We start from the raw sequence: 20,056 nt of genomic DNA, 5'->3' as shown, positions 1-20,056 counted from the left end.
CCACATCCTCCTCTGGGGTGGTCACTCCACCACTGCCCTGGGCTGCTTTTGCCAATGAAAACCCTTCTGGTTAAGAAATTGTTCCTGATACCCAATCTAAACCTTTCCTGAAACAATGTGAGGCTCTTTCCTCTCATTCTGTTACTTGTTACCTGGGAACAGAGCCTGACTCCCACCTGGCTGCATCCTCCTCTCAGGGAGTTGTAGAGAGGGATAAGGTCCCCCCTGAGCCTCCTTTTTGCAGGATGAGCCCCTTTCCCAGCTCCCTCAGCTGCTCCTGGTGCTCCAGACCCTTCTCCATCTCCTTTGCCCCTCTCTGAGCACATTCCAGCCCCTCAGTGTCCTTCTTGTCATGAGGGGCCCAGAACTGCACACAACACTCGAGCTGTGACCTCAGCCCTGCCCAGCCCAGAGGGACAACCCCTCCTAGGGCCACACATTGGTGACACAGAATTCCAGGGATGTGGCTGGGATATCCTCTGTCTCCTCTGGCTTATACAGCCTGCTTCACTTTTCAAGGCAGAGGATACTCGAGGGAGGAGGATGGATGCCCGGGTCTCACTCTGATGAAGAACTAAGTGTTCCCTTGTCACCTAAAAACATCATTCTTATTACCCAAACCTCCCTGCTCTTCTCCCAGCACAGGCACACCTAAAAGGAGTTTTCCTCCACGGTTTACTGAGTCTGAAAGGCAGGATGAGGAGTGTGACAGCTCTCTGCAAAGTTAACTGGAATCAAAACTGAGCATTTCTAATGGGTTTTCTCTGTGCTTGCTATCAGGCCTGATCCTCATAAGTGATTTCTCTTGTCAGCACTAAGTGGCTGTGAAAATATTTCCACTGGAATTCAGAGCTGGAACAAAGACCAGGGAAGTCTGGAGGAGCTGAGTTAGGCTGAGTCCTGCCCAGCAGCACATTCCTGTAGAGCCAGGCACAAAATTATTCCAAAAAAGAAATTATCTGAACCTTTTTTAAAACAGAGATTCACTTTGCAAAGCATTGCCCTGATGTGGGTCAAGAAACTCAGCAGGAATTCCCAGGAATGGCATTCCCAGGTTTGGCCTTTTAACAAGTGGGTTTGGGGAAGGAAAAGGAATTTTTTGTCTCTGTGTATAACTCAGGAATTATGCAGCAGGACAGAGTGGAATATTTTCAGTGTTCGCAATTTGTGGTTAAAGTATAAAAAAAGATCCTGAGAAAACAAAGCCATAATCAACATCTATTAAAACAAAAAAAAAAAAAAAAAGGTGTTTCTCAGTGAACCTTGTTACACAGTCTGTTGGGGTTTTTTTTTTAACTTTTTTTTTTTTTTTAATAAATGAGGCTGAGAAGTGACTTGTTACAGAGTACAAGCCCCTTCAAGGGGAGAAAGTTCTTAAGTCTATCAGGGAAAGGAGTGACAAGAAGAGAAGGAAAAGAGGTTGACACCAGAAAAAATTAAAGAAACAAATACAATTAACAAATAGACTTGAGTGTGCTTAACTGGGGAAACCCATCACCAAGGCTTTGCTGTGCACTGGTGGAATGAGAGAGAGGCTGAGCAGGTGTCTCAAAGCCTTTTGAACTGTATTTTTCTGAGGAGATGGTCCCAGAAGAGGGGGAAATGCTCCCACCCTGTGAGGATGGGCAGAGGCTGGAGGTGAGAAGGTCTCCTCTCCTCCTGAGAAGGATTCTCACCTTGCAGCAGAGGTGTTTTCACTGAGCTGGTCACACAAAAATGCTCTGTAGCCAGCCAAGACATAGAGCTGGCTGTATTTAATTGGAATATTCCCATTTGGTGACTGCATCCAGATATATTCATTCATTTTTTTTTTATTTCTCCACTTTCTTTTTAATTTGCAAAATCTATCCACTACTACATTGCTGAATAATTTAGTATTATTTACAGAGTGTGGGCTAAATAATGTTCTTTGATGATGAACTGAAAGCCTTTTTCCCACCTCTCACTTTGTGATCACCCACCACATCAACAATTATGGTTTCCCACCTGGACTGAACTAAAAACTGGGTAGTGTCAAATGTCTCTTTATGTTTCTGCTGCTTCTCAAATTATCTGCAACGCCTCTTTGGGTCTTCCTTTTGTTAGTCACAAGGTGGGTCATGGAAAGCTGTATTTAAAGGACAGAACACAAATTTCAGGAGGATAAAGGAGAGGCTGTAGGCAGGGAGCAGCTGGAAATGAGTAAGAAAATTTGTAAAGAGGCCAGAAAGGTGTATTCTGGAGAACCCTGCCCCCTTTTGTTCTCAGACATCTGGGTTTATAAATAGGAGATAATGGAATGCAAAGTCCTGCAGAAACCGTGAATAATGAGATGGATGATGTACAAGAGCAAGTGGAGGTCACAGAGATAAACTGTAATAATGCCTGAATTTATTGGGGAGGGGAAAATGAGTTGGAAATGACTTTGGCTGGCTTCTTGTTTTAAATGGTAGGAAAACAAGATCTATAAATCCTGAAAAGCAAAAGTTCAGTTCAAGACACCGGTGCAAATCGAGAGTAATTCCATTAAAGGTAATGGAATTACGTCAGGGTAGGACCGGAGGGAAGTTCAGACCCAATTACATCTTGGTCCTAAAATGAGATTTCAATATTGTTTGCCAGCATTTGTAGTGCAGTGAGAGGCCAAATGAGAGCATCACTTTGCTGTGCTGGGTGAACCTCCCAGCCCCATGGACAAGGCACAGAAAACAGGAGAAAAGAAGCAGAAATTAGTTCTGAGTACAACAGAAAGGGGAGCTGAAGCAGGAAAGAAGCCAAAATGTTAAACCAGAAGTAACCTGGCTCATTAATGCACTTTTAAAAATAGTGCTGTAAAAGGCAAAGCAAATGCTGTGCTCTCTGTGGGAGCTGTGTGCACCTGGCCAGTGCTTTCAGCACGGAGGAAAAATTGTCCTTGGAGTCAATTATGGAATAAAAAACAAAGCAAAACAAAAAGTTTTGAACAGGGCAGCTGATGTGAGACAGTGGGATTGTTTGGCTGGAAAGGAGCAGTCTTGGGTGACCTCAGGTTTTTGATCTTAGCAGGAAAAAATAAGAGACAATCCAACAGAAAATGCGGGGTAGGAAAACATCTCCTTTTTAAGGTTATTTCCCCAAGCTTTTAAAAGTCTTTTTGCTCCTCCAGTCAACATCCGAACAAATATCAGCTAGTGCAGTCACAATGTTAAATTTCATCTTCTTGTGCAGGTAAGGAAGAGCTATTTTCTTCAACAACAAAAGGAAAATTTGATTCTGCTGAACAGGAAACATGGAAAAAGCCAGCATGTATGAAGTAGGCTTTGGTATGGTCAGTGCTCTCTCCTGAATGCACAGTTTTATTAGTTTTTTTATTATTATTACTTAGCATCTGTGTGGTTTCAGAGATGACTTCTAAGCTGCTTTGAATTTTAACAATTAACTGAAATACCTTGGATTTTCCCCAACCATCCCATCTGCAAACAGATTCTCTCAAGAGACAGCAGCTGTTACTGAACTGCTGGGCTCTTCTAACAAGGCATGTTGTCTAAACTCTGGTAAACTTTTTAATATCTCCAATTTACTGTCCTGGGCAGTGCCAGGCTGGTTGGGAAATAGTAAAGGAGTGTTAAAAATCAGCTGTCCAGGGAGGGAGAGCAGAAAGGAAAAAGGATATTTCTGCAATATTTTCTTTCTATTAAGATAAAAGTTCCCTGATCTGATTCTGGATGTGACCTGACAAACATCCAGGCATTTGACAATTTGATTTTCTATCATTGTTAGAAAGCTACTGCTATGGATTGCTGGTTTTATTTTCTGTTCTCAGTGAGACAGCACCAAAGACCTTTCTTTGTAATTATCTCTGACATCTTCCAGCTTCCAAAATAATAATAAAGCACACTTCTAAAGTAGCATTAAATTAATACATTCATGCAAGAGATTGATGTGGAGTAATCAAAGGAATACAGCTGACTCAGCAAGTTCCTTTATGGGAGTTTTTAGGGTAGATAAGATCCTGCACTGACTGAGATTTTTTTATCTTTGTCAGAGATAGTAAGAGAGTATGGCACAAAATTTTATCTCACCAAGGGTGTAAAATCTGCTGAAATCTTGCTGAACTGAAGCTGTGGCTGCCTGTGACAGGGACAGGCAGGGCTGGGAATGGCTGAAGCCATGCCAGGACCATTGTGGGCACTCTGGCCTGAAGGAGCTGCTTAGAGAACCCCAAAACACCCAGCTAAATGTTGGTCTAATGGGGTGGAACGTATGGGCAGAAAATTTCTGTTTGGCAATGCAGCTAAAAATATCAGCAGTACTCTTAGCTGTTCCACCCAGTGATGACTTAATTTCTTTTAATTTTTTGTCATTAATGAGGAAAAGTAGATCATCAGGAAGCACTAGTTTTATTTTTAAATTTTTATTTTATTTAAATTCTGTGGATGCTTCAGGGCTTTCCAAAGGTTTTGATAAACTCTTGGGTTTTTTTTGACCAGAGATATCCCTCACCCTTGGAATGAAGTGGTGAAAGGAAAAGGGTGATAAATTCTGGGGAAAATCATCAATCCAGTAATCTGAGCAGAGCTAAACACATCACAAAAATGTGTTGGGTGGGATGGTTTTCTGGTTGTCACCTGGACCAACAGCAAGAACAAGGCCAACTCTGATCAGGCTTTTGGCAGCCTCAGGTTAAGGGAGATGGTGGGACTCATTCCTGTCTTCTCACTTACCCATGCTGACTTCAGGCCTCCAGCTTGCTTGTCTTTGTACCTCCTCAGCAATTTTGGGCTAAGAGGAAGGGATCCAGCAGAATGCTCCAGCCAGAAGCCAGTGCACAACCTGTGGGTTGACAGCAGAACTGATTTGTGGTTCTCTGTGCAGAAATCATCAGCCTGGAGAGCAAAAGAGCTTTAAGGAAAGGAAATCTACCTGTCTCCAGGGAGCTGGTGGTCTTAAACCCATGGAAGGAACAGACATTCAATCCTACAGGCTTTTGAGTAACTAGAGACCCACACTCTGTGTTTTGGTGCCTCCAGGGGGGTGCAGTCCTGAGAGGAGGTGGTTGGAAGGGTGGCTTGGATGTCACATGCATCAGTCGTGATGGGTCTGGATCTCAGCCAGTGTTTGTGGTTTGTTCAGCTGGGAGAAGTCCTGAAACAAAACACCAAACCAAGAATTGCTTTGGGATTTGGGATATTGGATACTGACTGTTTTCTCTCAGTTAAAGAATTAACAATGGCTGGTAAGGGATCCCTTTCCAGCCACTCTGCCCCCATCCTGCAGCACTGCAGGGAATTTTTGTGACCCAAGGGCAGGACTCTACATATAATAAACTATCCCCAAATTTTAATTTCAATGGTTTTATTCAAAAAATTATTGATTCAAATCAAACAGGGTTTTTGATTCAAATCACTCAAAAGCAGCTCAGAAGTTTGGAGTTGATGTGTGCCTTCTCTTGCTACCACAGCACACATCAACAAAGAGATTTTACTGAGCTGACAAGGAGGGGAAAATCTCTTTCTGCCCTGTGCTAGCTGATCCATCACTATTTATCCAAAATCTCATGTGTCTGAAATTCCCCAGATTTTCACTGTACTCCGGAAGTCCATTTTCAGGTGAACAAACTCTTCTGTTCATTCAGGAAGGAAAAGGAAAAAATTATATTTAGGATTACTCCCTTTAGCTTCTTGCATTTCAGCCTGACCCCGTTTTGATGTAAAATCCTTTTATTTTAAAAAGAAAGGTCAGTCACATGCTTCAGTAGCATCTCTCCTGTGGAGCTTTGGTCCTTCAATGGATATTGCTGCTGAATTCATTTAGGGAACTTGTCAGCTGGATCCATGTGCTCAACTCTTTGGCAGCTGTTGCATAAACTTAGCACACTTACCCATTTTGTATGAAAGGCTGTTTTTAAGCACTGAGGCTGCAAGGAAACACATTTGGGCTGCTCCATCTGGTTTTACAGTGCACTGAGGGTGACTTTCTCTGTTTTCTTCTCTTTTTGGGTCCCTATCTGCACAAATGAAATGTGATTTTCAACACGTGATTTTAAATATGTAATTTCCTACCCTGGTTACATTTACAATGGCTCGTGTTGAAGCAAGGGAATAGAGACTCAGTCTCTGGAATTTTTTATTCTGCACATGAGCCTCGATTCAGGGAGAGGAGAAACATTATTGATCTTTCATCAGGTAATTTTCTTTTAAGCACCTGCATTGGACTCTTAACAGTGGTTCTTAAGCTGAATCCATTTTCCCCCCAGAGCACAAATTTGCTATCAGCAGCAGAGGTTTCTGATAACGGGGCTCACAGTTTTCACATATGAATGGATTGGAAAGCTTGGATATTTCCCTTGGCCCTCCCTGTAAACAGAGAGTTGCTGTATCTGAGTTCATTAAATGCTTCTGCCAGCAGAAAGAGAGTCTTGCCTCACCTGAAACAAACCTCAGAGCCTGGTGATTTGTAATGGACTTCCTCAGGTCTTTTATTCTGTTTGTTTATCCTTTTATTATCTATTTGCACTAGTTTCTTACTAGGGCAGGGTCTCGTTGAAGTTTAATTTTTTGGACGACCAGCGGTGCATTTTAATTGTTGTGGAGGCACAAATCATCCTGGCCACAGTCTGAGGGCTTTTTGTCATGGACCAGGGATGGTGATTTGCACAACTCCTGTAATAACAGTGCCTTTTGGGTGCTGGTGCAAAATTTATTGCCCCACAAAATGGGGTCTTCATTCACATGGCTGCTCTAGCGGGTGTTTTATGGGCCAATAAAGTGCCTTGTGTTTTTGTAATCTAAGTGCTCGTCTGCTTTATGGTCTGATGTCACTTGCAGGGTGGTGGGGAAGAGTGACTTCTGGCACGCTGGAAATTATGCATTATTGTCACCTGAGAGCCTGAAGGATCTTTAGAGTAATGAAATGTGGGGCTGATGAGCAGAGGAGTCTCACCCGTGGCATTTCTTTTAAGATTTTTGCCTGTTTTGGAAAGGTAATCATTCCTGAAAAGAGACAGACACATCTATCTGCATGCTAAATTAAAGTGTTGCTCGAAAAGCACTGCCAGGCAGAGGGAAATGTAAGGTGAATGGAAAGGACAGTGAAGGAGAAAGAAAAGTATTTGGAGATTTAGACTCTGTGTTTTGAGTGCGTTGCGCTCTGTGCGGGATAAATATATTAATTTGCCTTGTACTTCACAGCTTGCCCTTATGCTCAGAAAGTTGCAGAGATGTCAGATTTAAAGAGGCATATGAAGTATAAGGGATAGAGCAATAGGTGGCAAGTAGGCTGCTGAGATCCATTTCTCTTCCCAGCACAATTCCTCCCAGTTATCTCTGTGCTTTCGAGAATAAAGTGTGATATGAAAACAAATAAAACCACAACAAAAAAATCCTGCTCTCAAGCAAACATATTTTAAAGCTGATTCCTGCCTTATATTATGTTCACATTTTTCTGTTCTCTTGTCTTCTGCTCAAAAAAAAACCCAAAATCCAAAAAAAAATAGATCCTGGCACAAGTGCCTCAAGGGAGTGCGTTCAGAAAGTGCCAGCATTGTTACCAACATTGACTTTTACGCTTCACTTTGTACTTTAAAATGTCTCTTTCCTCCAGCTGACCTCCCTCTCTGCATAGCACTGTACTCCAAATCCCCTTCCAGCAGAGGAGGAGGTGGAGGAGAGAGAAAAAACAAAGTTATGTAGCATTTGGTGTTTGCTCTTGCTGTGGAGTTGAGGGAGCTGCTCAGGAAGGCACAACAGGTTCAGAGTGAGAAGAAATGGGACTGGTGAGAGCAGAGACCCCCAGCCCCCAGGACATGGAGCAGTTAAAGTCATTCTCAGCAGCAGTGGAAGGGATCACCTTCAGGAGTCAGAAGGTAATTTTTATCTGTCTGAAGCAGCAGCAGTTTGCAGCTTCCCATTCTGGTCCCAATATTTTTGCACCAGGCAGGCTGAGAGCTTCAGGTCTGGCTCAGGACATGGTGGTGTGGGACGAATTTTAGGAGGGTGAGGAAGTGGTTTGGACATCCCCTGTCAGGGAAAATGTGATCAGAGGACCAGAGTGAGAAGTCCTGGTATCTTTCCTCAGTTGCTGGAGCTGGACAGGTGAGGGTGGGGAGTGGCTGTGCTTTATAAATGTGTGGAGTTGTCATGGGGCAGGAGGTCCTGTCCTGGCTCAGGTGGTGTGGCTGGGGAAATGTTTTGGAAGTGCAGAATCCCAGGATGGGTCAGGCTGGAAGGCACCACAGTGGGGTCACCTGGTGCCACCTCCCTGTTCCAGCAGGGCCATCCCAGAGCACAGACACAGGATTGTGTCCAGAGGGCTCTGGAATATCTCCAAGTGAGGGAGACTCCACACCCCCTCTGGATGATCTATTCCAGTGCTCAGAAAGAAGTTTTTCCTCTTGTTCTGGTGGAACTTCCTGGGATCAGTTCCTGCCCGTTCCTCTTATCCCATTGCTGGGAACACCGAGCAGAGCCTGGTCCCTGCTCTGAGCCCTCCCTGCAGACACTGGCTGGGATGAGGTCTCGTCTCAGTTCTCTTTTCTTGAGGCTGAACAGCCCCAGCTCCTTCAGCATTTTCTTATCAGAGATGCTCCAGTCCCCAAATCATCCTCATCACCCTTCACTGGCCCCATTCTAGGAGTTCCATGTCTCTCCTCTACTGAGGAGCCCAGAACTGGACACAGCACTTGAGATGTGCCTCACCTCCTCACCAGGGCTGAGGAAATTTACACAGGAATTTGGAATTGAGCATCTGAGTTTAGGGAGATTGATATTAAAAAAAAGTTTTGGTGAAGTTCATATTGTTGGGAGTGTGGAAATGATACAGAGAGAAAATTTAGTTCCTTCTCTATAGGACATGTGAGAGAGAGGGTTGGGACCAGGGAGGTGAAATGTGGGACATAAATAAAGCAGAGTAGGACTGTTTTTTGGGGAACAGAATGGGGTCTGTCTGTGTAATGAAAGGTCCAGAAGATGATTCTCTGTTTAGAAGGATATGGACTCTATGGATGAGCCATATCTGAAGCAGGACTTGTTCGTGAAGTTGCATTTAAATCCTGGATGAATAGACCCAAAATCATCTTGTCCCACCTGAATGGATTTTCCAGATGGAGAAGAAAGAGATGCCAGGAGAAATCCAGCATGTGGGATCCATAAACATCTGTCTTGGAAGCCAAAAGCTGTGCCATTGCCTGTGCCAGTGATGGTACCACAGCAAAACAAATGGAGCAGGAGTTGGTTAAATATTGGATATCTTTGCATGTTGTGTCCCTGTTAGTGGAGTTTGCATCATCTTCATCGCCTGTTATAAATGCCAATCCATTTGCATTGCACAGACAGCTTAAATAATTTATATTTACACTGCACTATTTATTATCATCAGTGTGGAGCTTTATGAAGCCCTTTTATAATGCCTAAAAAGCGTATTTCTAACAAACCTGTTGGTCCCCAGTGCTGTTGTTTTGAATCATTGTCTTCATATTCTCCATCAAGAAAACCAGTGTTAATCAAACCTTCCTCCAGTTTGGTCTGTGAACTTTAGGCTGACATTTCCTTCATTTATAACCTGGGATGAAACTGGGGATCAGGGCAACAAATGTGTTTCCCTTGCTGAGCTGCTTCCTCCTGAACCCCTCATTCTTGCCAGGGTTGTGCACTAAGACACAGTGTCCCTGCAGTGCTGCAAGGCTCTGGATATTTGTCTGCTGCTTCTGAAAGCTGACTTTCTTGGAGATGATAAACCACCTGGCTTTGCTCTTTGGACTGCAGAAGAATTGCTTGGTCATTGCCTTTCTGTTTAGATTTCCTGCTAGTCCAAGGGTGGACATTTTTCACAGCTGTATGAGACAGCCTGTTTGCTCCACACTGACAATTCCAGGGGCACAATTGCTGCTAATGCCTTTTCCTTCTCACTTAAATCCTGATGGAGTAACTGGGCTTGGGCACATCACTTAATTTAAGCATACACACAGGAGCATTTGTTCTTTAATGCCCCTAACTAGAAATACGCAAATAACCACAGCCAGCTGAAAAGTGTCTCAAGCTGTTTGTTTGCCTTTGATTTCTTGCTCACTTCACAAAATAACAAAACTCATTGCAGTCATTTGAGTGAAATGGATTCATTTTTCAATTAAAATTGCCTGGGTTTAAGCAAAGTTTTTTTGGTTTTTTTTCTTAATGAAACATGTATTTTCTGGGATGAAAATGCCTACATCTCAGAAACTGATGTGATTTGTTCCCTTTTTGCAGATGTTTGCTCTGCATGCTCTCGCCACTGAAATAATTTGGTGGCAAGAAAACACACGAACCAGCAAAAGCAACTTTTAAAATTGAAATAAAGCCTAAAAAAATCTACATCTCTCTTTACCAAAACTTTTCATCCTCCAAGTACTGGCTCTTTTATTAATGATGGTTCCATTGTGATTTCTCAAGGAGAGCTGAAGCAATCATTCATTCACATCAGTAAAGAACCCTTCATCTTTGCTTTTCACAGTGCCCTGTCGAGTATTGAATGCATGTTAAATGCTAAAACCAAGAGAGGGAGTGTGGAAAGTATAATAGACTCCATTAATCTGCAGTGCCATTTATCTCCTGTCCATTTGTCTTTCCCACATACGTGTCTGTGTTTGTGTGCAGGGCACCTTCTGGCACATTTGTGCACCCTCTAAGCAATATTTGTGGTTCTATGCAGAAACACACAAGCTAATCCACAGGAGCATGAATTATGACTAAAATTGTTTCAAATTCAACATTTTTATCTTCATGAAGTCCTTAGGATTTGTTATATTTTGGATTTTGAGTCTGTACCTTCCAGCCCTTGTTCTGCAATGAGCATGTTGTTAAGAGGGAGTTTGCATTTTTTGGAATCCACACACAAAGAGATTTGAGGATGAAACTTAGACAACATCCACATCTCTGCCATTCTAGGGCAGGGGGATTTTTCATCACAGAGTACTTGAATGGTTTGGGTTGGAAGGGACCATAAAGATCACATAGCTCCAACCCCCCTGCTGTGGGCCAGGACACCTTCCACCAGTTTCTAAGACTCTTTTACCATATATATTTTTTTCTCTGTTTTTCTGGACTACAAGCAGGACTCAGAAAGTCTTTAGTTCTCCCCTTCAAGTTGACTTAACTCTTTCTATAGAGCCCTAAAAGAGGTGACCCCGAGCTTTCCCCGCTCAGAATCGGAATCACCAAATCATAGAATGTCTTGGGCTGGAAGCAACCCTAAAGATCATCCTGAAAAACCTGGAAAGGCACCTCCAATCCAAGCTTCAGCAAGGAGCTGCAGCAAATCACAGAAAGGAAGGCGTGATAGCAGCTCTGTAGGTTGAGTGTCGCTCAGCTGCTTTCGATGATTGCTGCAGGCACCGCCGGCTCTGCCGCTGAGAATTGCTGCGGGAACACATCCCTGCATCCCGGTGACCTCCCTGTGACAGATGTTGAGCTGCTGTCCCCTGGTTAATGCAGGGATGTGAAAGGCAGGACAGAATTAGAGAGCACAGGCAAAGCAATCAGAGCGGTCACAGCCTTGGTGACGTTTATCCCGGGGCGCTAAAAGGATTTTCGGGGCAATTTCAGAAATTTGGGTGAATATTTAGAGCTCACGGAGGGCAGCTGAGGTCCTTGGGCTGGGAAGGAAGGGATCTATTTGCTTTTTGCAGAAATCTGGTGCAGAAGGATGGTTTACCTCAGCAGAAGTAAAGTTGCAAGAATAGGTAAAAAGAAATAAGTAGTTTATCAGCACCTGGAGGAAAAAAAAATATAACTATCATGATCAGTAGGCATCAGGGTTCATCAAAATGAAATTATGACAAATTAAATTAATTTCTGCCTCTCATAAACTAAGAGGCTTACTGCATAATGAGGGAGAGGGAGGTGTAATATATCTCAAGTGCTAGCAGGGTGGTTACAAAGGATTCGAGGGGCTCTCCCATTGGGAAAGAAGGTTAGGAACTTTTAAAATTAAAACTTCCTCGGGAATAGTATGGGTGGGAGAAAGAAAAACAGCGTGAGAGGTGACTAATGGCAGTGACATTGTTGAGCTGCTTCCCGTGGGGTCCTTTTTGAGAGCTGTCAGCAATGACTTGACAGATGGAGTCTGAGGCGGTGCTGAACTAATCTGTAGGTGATGCAGGGTTAAGGGGGTGTCTCATAAACTGTTTGGCAGATAATTTCATTGAAAAGCTCAAATCTGAATTGCTGGTAGTGGTTAATGAGTAACTGGCTGCCTGCAGCTGGTCAAATCCTGCAGGGGAGCAAGCATTCTCCTTATTTCAGTAATAACTGCTTCTTTATTTATGATTATTTAATTTTAAGAGGCCATGATAAAAAAGGTATTTAAAAATAGGTATTGAAAAAGCCATGAAAAATTTTGCTAAGGTTTGCACTTCTGTGATGAAATTTGTGAGGGCTGCTGACAGAAATTCCTGCCTTTTAATGCAGAAGCACTGAACAGCAGAACTGCAAACCGTGTTCCTCTCTAGACATGGTATTTCACCCGTGTCAGGTGGGTGTGAAATACCTCCCCTCCTTTTCCCACACGGCCACAGACCATCCCCTCAGCTCCTGTAAGAAAAATAGTGCCACGTCTCCTAATACTTTCAAGTGACAGGTAAATTGGAAATCCATGATGCTTTTATTTTAGAATATTGTGTGGCTTGAAACCTGGAAGTAGCAGTCCATATTTCTCCTGACTTTTACTCTGCTGGATGATTTACACCTATGCAAAAGGGTTTGCTGACAGATCAGAATTAGAGCTCCTATTTTGCTCTGTTGTAAACTATTCCTCAACATGCACAATTAGGTCTTGAAGAAGAAAAAGTGGGGGGTAAAAATGGCTGAGAAAGTCAGTTTGGAACCAGAATAAGTAGATTTAACTGTTCTTCCTTTGATGACTGTAACAACACAGTAAATGTACTTTAGGGTTTGGTGAGAATTAGTGCAACAACTTAGGCCAGGTCGGATGGGGCTCTGAGGACCCTGATCTGATGGGAGTCATCCCTGCCATGGCACAGAGTTTGATCTCTGAGGTTGCTTTCAACCCAAACCATCGTGTGACACTGTGACTCTGTGATTCAAAAAAATAACCTTTCCTCCTAGTTTGTCTTCCTGCTTGTTTACATCTGCAATAAATGCTTAGAGGTGAGAGCTGGCCTCTGCATTCATCATGCAGAAACAGAGCCTCGAGTCCCGGATAGGGAACGTGTGTGCTAATGCCTTTACAAACAATTCCATGGATGAGAGGATAGATGTTATTGGCTTTGGAATGGGTCTTAATTATTTAATTAATTAATGTCTCTATTAACTTCAAGGGTTGGTACAGAACCCGGACACTGACTCCTGAAACAAGTGGGTCTGCACAAGCCTAAGTTTCTGAGTTTTGGGGTTTGGGAGTGCCAGGTTCAAGGGGGAATATGGGGTAAGTGGTTTGGGAAGGCTGCACCTTCCTGGTACTTCAGGCAATGGGGAAAGGGGGTATCATGTGGCCAGGAGTTTGGGATGAAAGGAGGCTGCACCCTCCAAAACCCCAAGTGAGAGAAAACCCTGCAGGTGTGCCCCTGTGGACTCTCTCCCTTCATTTGGATAAATTTGCAGGACTCCTCTGTCACCTTTTCACAGTGTGATTTTCCATACATCCTGGCACTTCTGTGATTCTGTAAAGTGCAGTGATCTAATGCAGAAAACATTTCCATCCTATGGATGACTGTTTCATCTTCCTCATGATGGGAAGAGGGGAGGCAGACACTGATCCCACTGGTGACCAGTGACAGGACCCAAGGGAATGGCTGGAGCTGTGTCAGGGGAGGCTTAGGTTGGATATCAGGGAAAGGTTCTTCCCCCAAAATGTCACTGGGCACTGAACAGGCTCCTCAAGGACTGGTCATGGCCCCAAGACTGCCAGAGCTCAAGGAGCACTTGAACAATTCTCTCAGGGTCGGGGTGGGATTGTTGGGATTGTCCTGTGCAGGGCCAGGAGTTGGCTGGGATGATCCTTGTGGGTCCCTTCCAACTCAGGATATTCTCTGATTCTCTGGTTGTGCTGTGGGATCACCCTGGCTGTGTGGGATACCCTGCAAGGCTGGATCACCTCTCCAGTGAGGATTCTCTGCATCATTTTGGAGGTGCTGTTGAAGGTTGGAGTGGGAGCTTCAGACAAGGTTTGAGAAGCTCCCACTGAGTCACGAGGTGTAGAGAGGATCCCTTTGCTTTCTAAACTCCTCAGAGAGGAGCCTGGGGCAGCTGGAACCAGGCTTATCCCCAGACTTTGTCAACAGTCTAGTTTTTACAACTTTGTCCCTCAGATTTTAATGGTGGCAAATCAGATATATGTCTATGAAAATGGATTATTTCTTATGATAAATGATTAGAACAAAGTAACTCAATCAGATTTATTTACTACACAGAATAAAAACTAAAAACGACTTACAGTATCAGACAGGATAGTGCACTAAATCAAAGCAGTGTTAAAGAAATCATGTTAAAGCTACCAAAACAAACAATAATTAGAGATTGATGTAACTCACCCAGGCCAATGACTGGAGGCAAATCTTTTTCACACAGCCTGGAGGGACGTCCTTGGGGCACATCCTTTACCCAAAGGATGAATGTCCACACACACTCCAAAGAAGAATATGTTAGAAAAACCCACCCTGTGAAAACTGGACTGGACTTTTGTAGTTTAGAGGGGCTGACTGCCAGTCATGTACCAAATCTCTGCCTCACTATCAGGGCTTTGTTTGAGGCTGCTGTGCCAGATGGGTTTTAATACAATTCAACACCAAAATCCAGCCCATGGTGCCCCTCTCAGCCCACCAATAATAGCTTGGAAAATAGAGCATTGTGTGAGGTTTTTGGCCACATTCCAGGGCAGAACTTCATGCTACAGGTGCCTCCATCTCCACAAACCACAAAGAATCTGGATGGATTTTCTCTGTAGTTAAACACCTTTATTAGGTGGAGAATGGGAATAGGATCCTTAGGATCCATTGCTGTCCCTGTTGGCAATGCATGAAGTTTTATCTACCTGTATTTGAGGTTTTCTGGGGGCTGTCAGTTCCCACAGCCACCAGTCCTTCACAGAATCCATCTGTATGATAGGAAGGAGATATCCTGTGGTGCCAATCTCCCTCTGCATATTTCATGCTCCCTTTTGCATCTCTGTCTCCAGCAGCAATGGAATAAATGTAAATGCAGCTGCTCAACCTACTTCTGCTTAAGCCACAGATCCTGCAGCTCAGTGCTCTGCTCAAAGTCCTCTAATTTTTTACCTCTTTTTGGATAAGAAAACTGCAGTAAATATTATAACAGCTTGTGAAAAAGACAAGTTTTGAGTTATGCTGAGCTATCTGGTTTAATTCTTGCCAATCCTCCTTGACCACTCTTAAGTGCAAAAACGACTCCATTGCTGTGCAGCTGCCCTGTGCTGAAAAAGGGATTCTGAATCTAATGATATTCAAGCCACTACAGCAAAGGTATCTTTGATCTGTACCCAAAAAAACACATTATTGCTCTTCCATTAGGGATCAGGTGAAAATAAAATGAGCTGTATCTTGTTTTATGAGTGGAAATGTCATTTCCTGCTGGAGCTGGAAAACGAAGCTCTTTGGGATTATTGTAAGTTTCGTCAGGCAGGCACGGTGAGGCAAAGAGAACTCCCTCCCTTGCTGATGTTTGCTGTTGCACTTGGGGTCTGATTATTTTTCCACTGACTTGGCCATTCATCAAGTGTCTCAAAGAAGCAGCAGAGGCAGAAGTTCAGCTCCTTCCTGGTGTCCCTGTGGATAGAGGGGAGCAGCCGCCGCCGCATCTGCCTCTTGGCAGAGCTCCTTTTAAAACTGGATAAATAAATTAGAGAGATGATCGTTCAAAGAACAAACTGTGAGCAGCTGGGGATCAGGGATTCACTGGACCATGCTCCTCCAGCAGAGGAAACAGCAGCCACGGGGAACTCGCAGGCAGCAGTTTGGCATCCCCTGGATTATTTAGTGCTTTGTCTTTGCAGCGTTTGTGCACGCAGAGATGCTCAGCAAGGGATGTTACCCCTCCTAAGAGATGCCCTGTCTGGGGTTCACCCTGCCAGGGTTTGTTTTCAGAGCAGAGCTCTGAAGGTAGACAGGTAAATCTTTTACTGCATTTCTATTTTAGGTACTTGGCAGCTCCACAGATGGAGTATTAACTTGCTGCTGTGTGGAGGACTCTTTTGAGAAGGAAATTTTATTCAGGAGAGACACCCCTTTAATTAACTTCCACACTTCCATGGGGAGCAGAATATAAAGACAGATAATAATACTAATAATGCTGTTAATACTAATAATAAAAACAACAACAAAACCAACAACAACAACATATCTTGTTACCATTACAAATTAAAATAAAATACTGCAGGAAGTAGTGTTTTGAGATGGCTTTTTTAAAAATTAAGATCTTAATAGCACTTAATGTAAATTAAATATAATCATTGATTCCTGAGCGCATCTCTCAGACTGAAGAATAAGAAGTTAATTGTGCTGACAACATAGTGGGAAGTGCCAAAATCAAGCACCTGCATGTTGGTTAAAGTGCGTTTTGAATTAAGAGGTGGAAGGCAGAACTTTTATTTTTTTGTACTCTTTCTTCTACTTATTTTTCCAGCAAAGTTTGTGCCCAGCACGAATTTATTACGTAAGATATCTAACATAAAATTTACATTACAATGCAAATGAAGAAGGTGTTATTTAACTTTAGAGATTGGGAAGGATCAGATGCAAGAGCCTAACAAGCCATTTTACTTTGGGGATGGGGAATTAGTGGTATGTAAATCCCTGAGTTATTCTGTGGGCAGATAATTTCATGAGGTCTGCAAAATGGATGTCAACTCCAGCATCTTGTTTTCCATTAAGAGGAATTAGGTATAGAAATCTGAGATTTGAATCTGCTGCTTGTAGAATTCATGCATTTGGTGGCAGGATATACTTGATTAAGAGACTGGGGATCAGGCTGACTGTGCACTCCTCTATGTTAGCAACGTGACAGGATTCAATTCCCAGCTCCCTCTCTCACAATGGCACTGAGGAATACCTGTCTGTGATAGATATGACCTCTTCCATCTCAAATCAAAAGTGATGTAATTGCTCAGCTGGCGTGGCGAGTCCTGGGATTATCAGTAAATGAAGTACATTTTGATGTATTAACACAGAAATTGTATCTTAATTTGTATCTTAAATAAACAGAGCTAATAACTCGTTATTTGATCTGGTTTTGTCTTTATATGGGATTATTTCTCCTTCTTGCATGGTGCCAGAGGAGTCCATGCCTTCTCTGTGAGTGTTCAACCCTTGACACCCGTCTGAGTTCCTGTTCTTCAACTAAAAGATGTTCTCTTCATGTGTACTAAGCTTTCACTTGCAGGTACCTTGTATGAATTCAAGTGTAATTTTATTTACTGGTGAGGCCCTGGCACAGGTTGCCCAGAGTAGCTGTGACTGCCCCATCCCTGGAAGTATCCAAGGCCAGTTTGCATGGGGCTTGGAGCAACTTGGTCCACTGGAAGGTGTCCTTGTCCATGGCAGGGGGTTGGAAATGGATGATCTTGGAGATCCTTTCCATCCCAGGCCATCCCATGGTTCCATGATCCTAGACAGCTTTCCCAGCTGAGCTGTTTGCACAAAAATATCAGAGTGGGGAAAAAAACTGCAGAACTTTGGATTAAGATCTTAACAAGAGAGGTCTCAATGTTTTTTGTAGTTAAGGTTGTGTTTGATAAAAGCTGTTTGGGGAGTGGCCTTAATCTTCAAAGGAGGTGCTGAAAAAGCTGACCCAGCTCTCAATAGAGGTGCTCTCCATCCGAACTGACAGAAAAAAAGGAAGGAGCTGGAGAGACAAGCCATGGGTCTTCGGGACTAAGGGACCATGAATAGAAATTTTAGCATTTTTAATCAAAGAACCTCCATTCACTTCAAATCTCACCACTCTAAAAAAAAAAACCAAATAAGTCTTTTTGATACAACTGTGGCTCATGCTTACATGTGTGGTCTAAGGGAGAAATCATTTTCTCCAGGTCTTTTCCAGGTATTTCTTGAGGTTTTGAATGAAACCTCATGGAAAACCACTTCTTTCTGACTGAAAGGGTATGAAGTGCTCTCTGGAGAAGCTTAGAAGCTGAGAGTGCTCTGTTGACCTTAGAAAGCTTGAGAGCTGCTGGACTGAGCTAATGAATACCTTAGGGAAGCATTTATGTCTCTTCCCATTTGTTTGTATGGTCCCAAAGAGCAAGGCCAGCAACCAGTGCTTATGAGGAATAATGGTGCTGGAATTCAGGGTGTAAAAGGGAGGGACACCCATCACTGCAGGGGTGATGGGTTTGGCTCCATTCCTGGTTGTTTCAGTGCTGGTGAAGCAGCTCTGCACCTTCACATGCCCAGTTCTTTCCTGGAGATGCTCTGTCATTGAGGGGTAGATGACCAGGGTAAGTAAATTTGTCCTGCTCAATTGCAGATTTCTCTCCTGAGAGCAATATTTTTCCCGTGCAAGCCATCAGGCAACTCCCCAGTCCTGTCTCCTTTTGCTGTACAGCCCTTCTTTGAAAATTTGCAGTACCAACCATCTGTGATGGCCTTGTTCCCTGTCCACCCTCCTGTTTTCACCCCATCCCTTCCCTTTGAATGGTTCACAGGCATTGTCTTTGTGCCCACAGCAGGAAGAATATTTTGGGCAGCTCCTTCCCAATATTTCTTTCTGGCTTCCATTGCTGGTCAAGACCCAGGATTCCTGCAGCCCTCCTGAGCCTCCATGTGCTGCTGTTGTTGTGTTGTCTCAATTGCTCTGCAGCTTGATAGATTTCTCCAAGTGTCTCATTATGCAATTAATTTCAATTGCAATTCCCATCATCTCTTCTCTTCTGCAGGCATGCCACCCAGCAGGAGACTAATAAAACCATCACGACTAGCACCAAAGCCATCAAGCAGCTGTCTGAGGTTGTCAGAGGCTCATCCAGGGTATGTGTCAGTCAAGATGCTGTTGGGGGAGAATGATGGGTTTTGTGGAAGGAGGAATAATGAAAATAAAAGTGGCGGTGGGTGCTTTAAAGCTGTTAAGCTCTGTGTCTTGCTATAACTTCCTTTCCTCTCAAACAAGTGTAGTTTTCACTTATAAATGACCCAGGGGAAAGCAGCTGCAGACACCAGTTCCCCTCCCAAAACTGGATCGTGTAGAATTGGAAATCAAGAATTCAGCAGCAAAGCCTGTGGCCAGTTCATATCTATCTCAGGGTCTCAGTTTGGGTGAAAATATTGCAGAAATCATCTGAGTCACATCACATGAGTTTGGAATAGGTTAAAGACTCAGTTGTGGGGTGCAGGTGAGTTTGGGAGTGTGTTAAGTGTCTGGAGAGGCCAAAGCCATGCAATATATCTGGATATGACACTGATTCAGTGCTGTGTGCCAGTGCAAAGGCAGCTTTTGGGGTAGATAAATACAGGCTGTGGCCAGATCAGAGCAGGATTTTAAAATAGAATTTACTCCACTCTGAATTCCAGTTTATCCCAGAAAATCCCATCTGTTTTGTGTGCAGACTGGGCTGTCATCTCTAGGTTCAACTCAGCATCAGTGACAGCGGGAATGATCCCCATCCCATTGTTCCCAGTGCAAGGACTGGACAAAAAGAAGGTTTTGGACCTTCCAAAAATGATTTTAAACCCCAGATGTTACTGCTGACTTGGCCCATGATGTGCATCGTGGAAAGAACACAAGCAAACACTGGGGACCAGATTCCAGCTAGTGTGAGAGTTAAAGGAGAATTTTCCCCCACGTAACATTCAGCACCTGAAATGAAAATAAGGACAATTCTACTTGATTTCTGTTACACTCTTGCTTCCAGCATCCATATGGTTTCTAAGTCAGGAACTTTCTTGAGTTCATGTTTTATTCTCACTCACTACCTGTTGTTTTCCAAAGTCCTGTATTACTTCACCTGTGTTCTCACTGCCCTTCCACCTAGAAATAAGACTGCTCTAAACACACAACTCATCTCTGACCAAGTGGATTTTACAGCCTGGATTTATGGCACTTGCCAGCAGGCAGTTGAGATAAGGATTTAAAACATGGATCACCCGAGGCCACCTTGG

The 20,056-nt window shown here is 43.5% G+C and overlaps 1 protein-coding gene across 5 annotated transcripts in view; it reads left to right on the top strand.

Annotated features, from left to right (window-relative positions):
• Positions 1-20,056, top strand: part of TSNARE1 (t-SNARE domain containing 1) — a 456,778-nt gene that overhangs the window by 189,000 nt on the left and 247,722 nt on the right. For all 5 annotated transcript variants that reach the window (XM_050970764.1, XM_050970765.1, XM_050970766.1 and 2 more), the window contains one exon: positions 18,838-18,928. In XM_050970764.1, the coding sequence (XP_050826721.1) occupies positions 18,838-18,928 (91 nt within the window). The remainder of the gene's footprint in view (positions 1-18,837; positions 18,929-20,056) is intronic.

Source organism: Serinus canaria, chromosome 2 (assembly GCF_022539315.1).
Source record: "Serinus canaria isolate serCan28SL12 chromosome 2, serCan2020, whole genome shotgun sequence".
In the NCBI taxonomy this organism is placed as follows: domain Eukaryota; kingdom Metazoa; phylum Chordata; class Aves; order Passeriformes; family Fringillidae; genus Serinus; species Serinus canaria.
The sequence above is the reverse complement of the archived record's forward strand: the minus strand, read 5'-3'. Positions and strand labels throughout refer to the sequence as shown.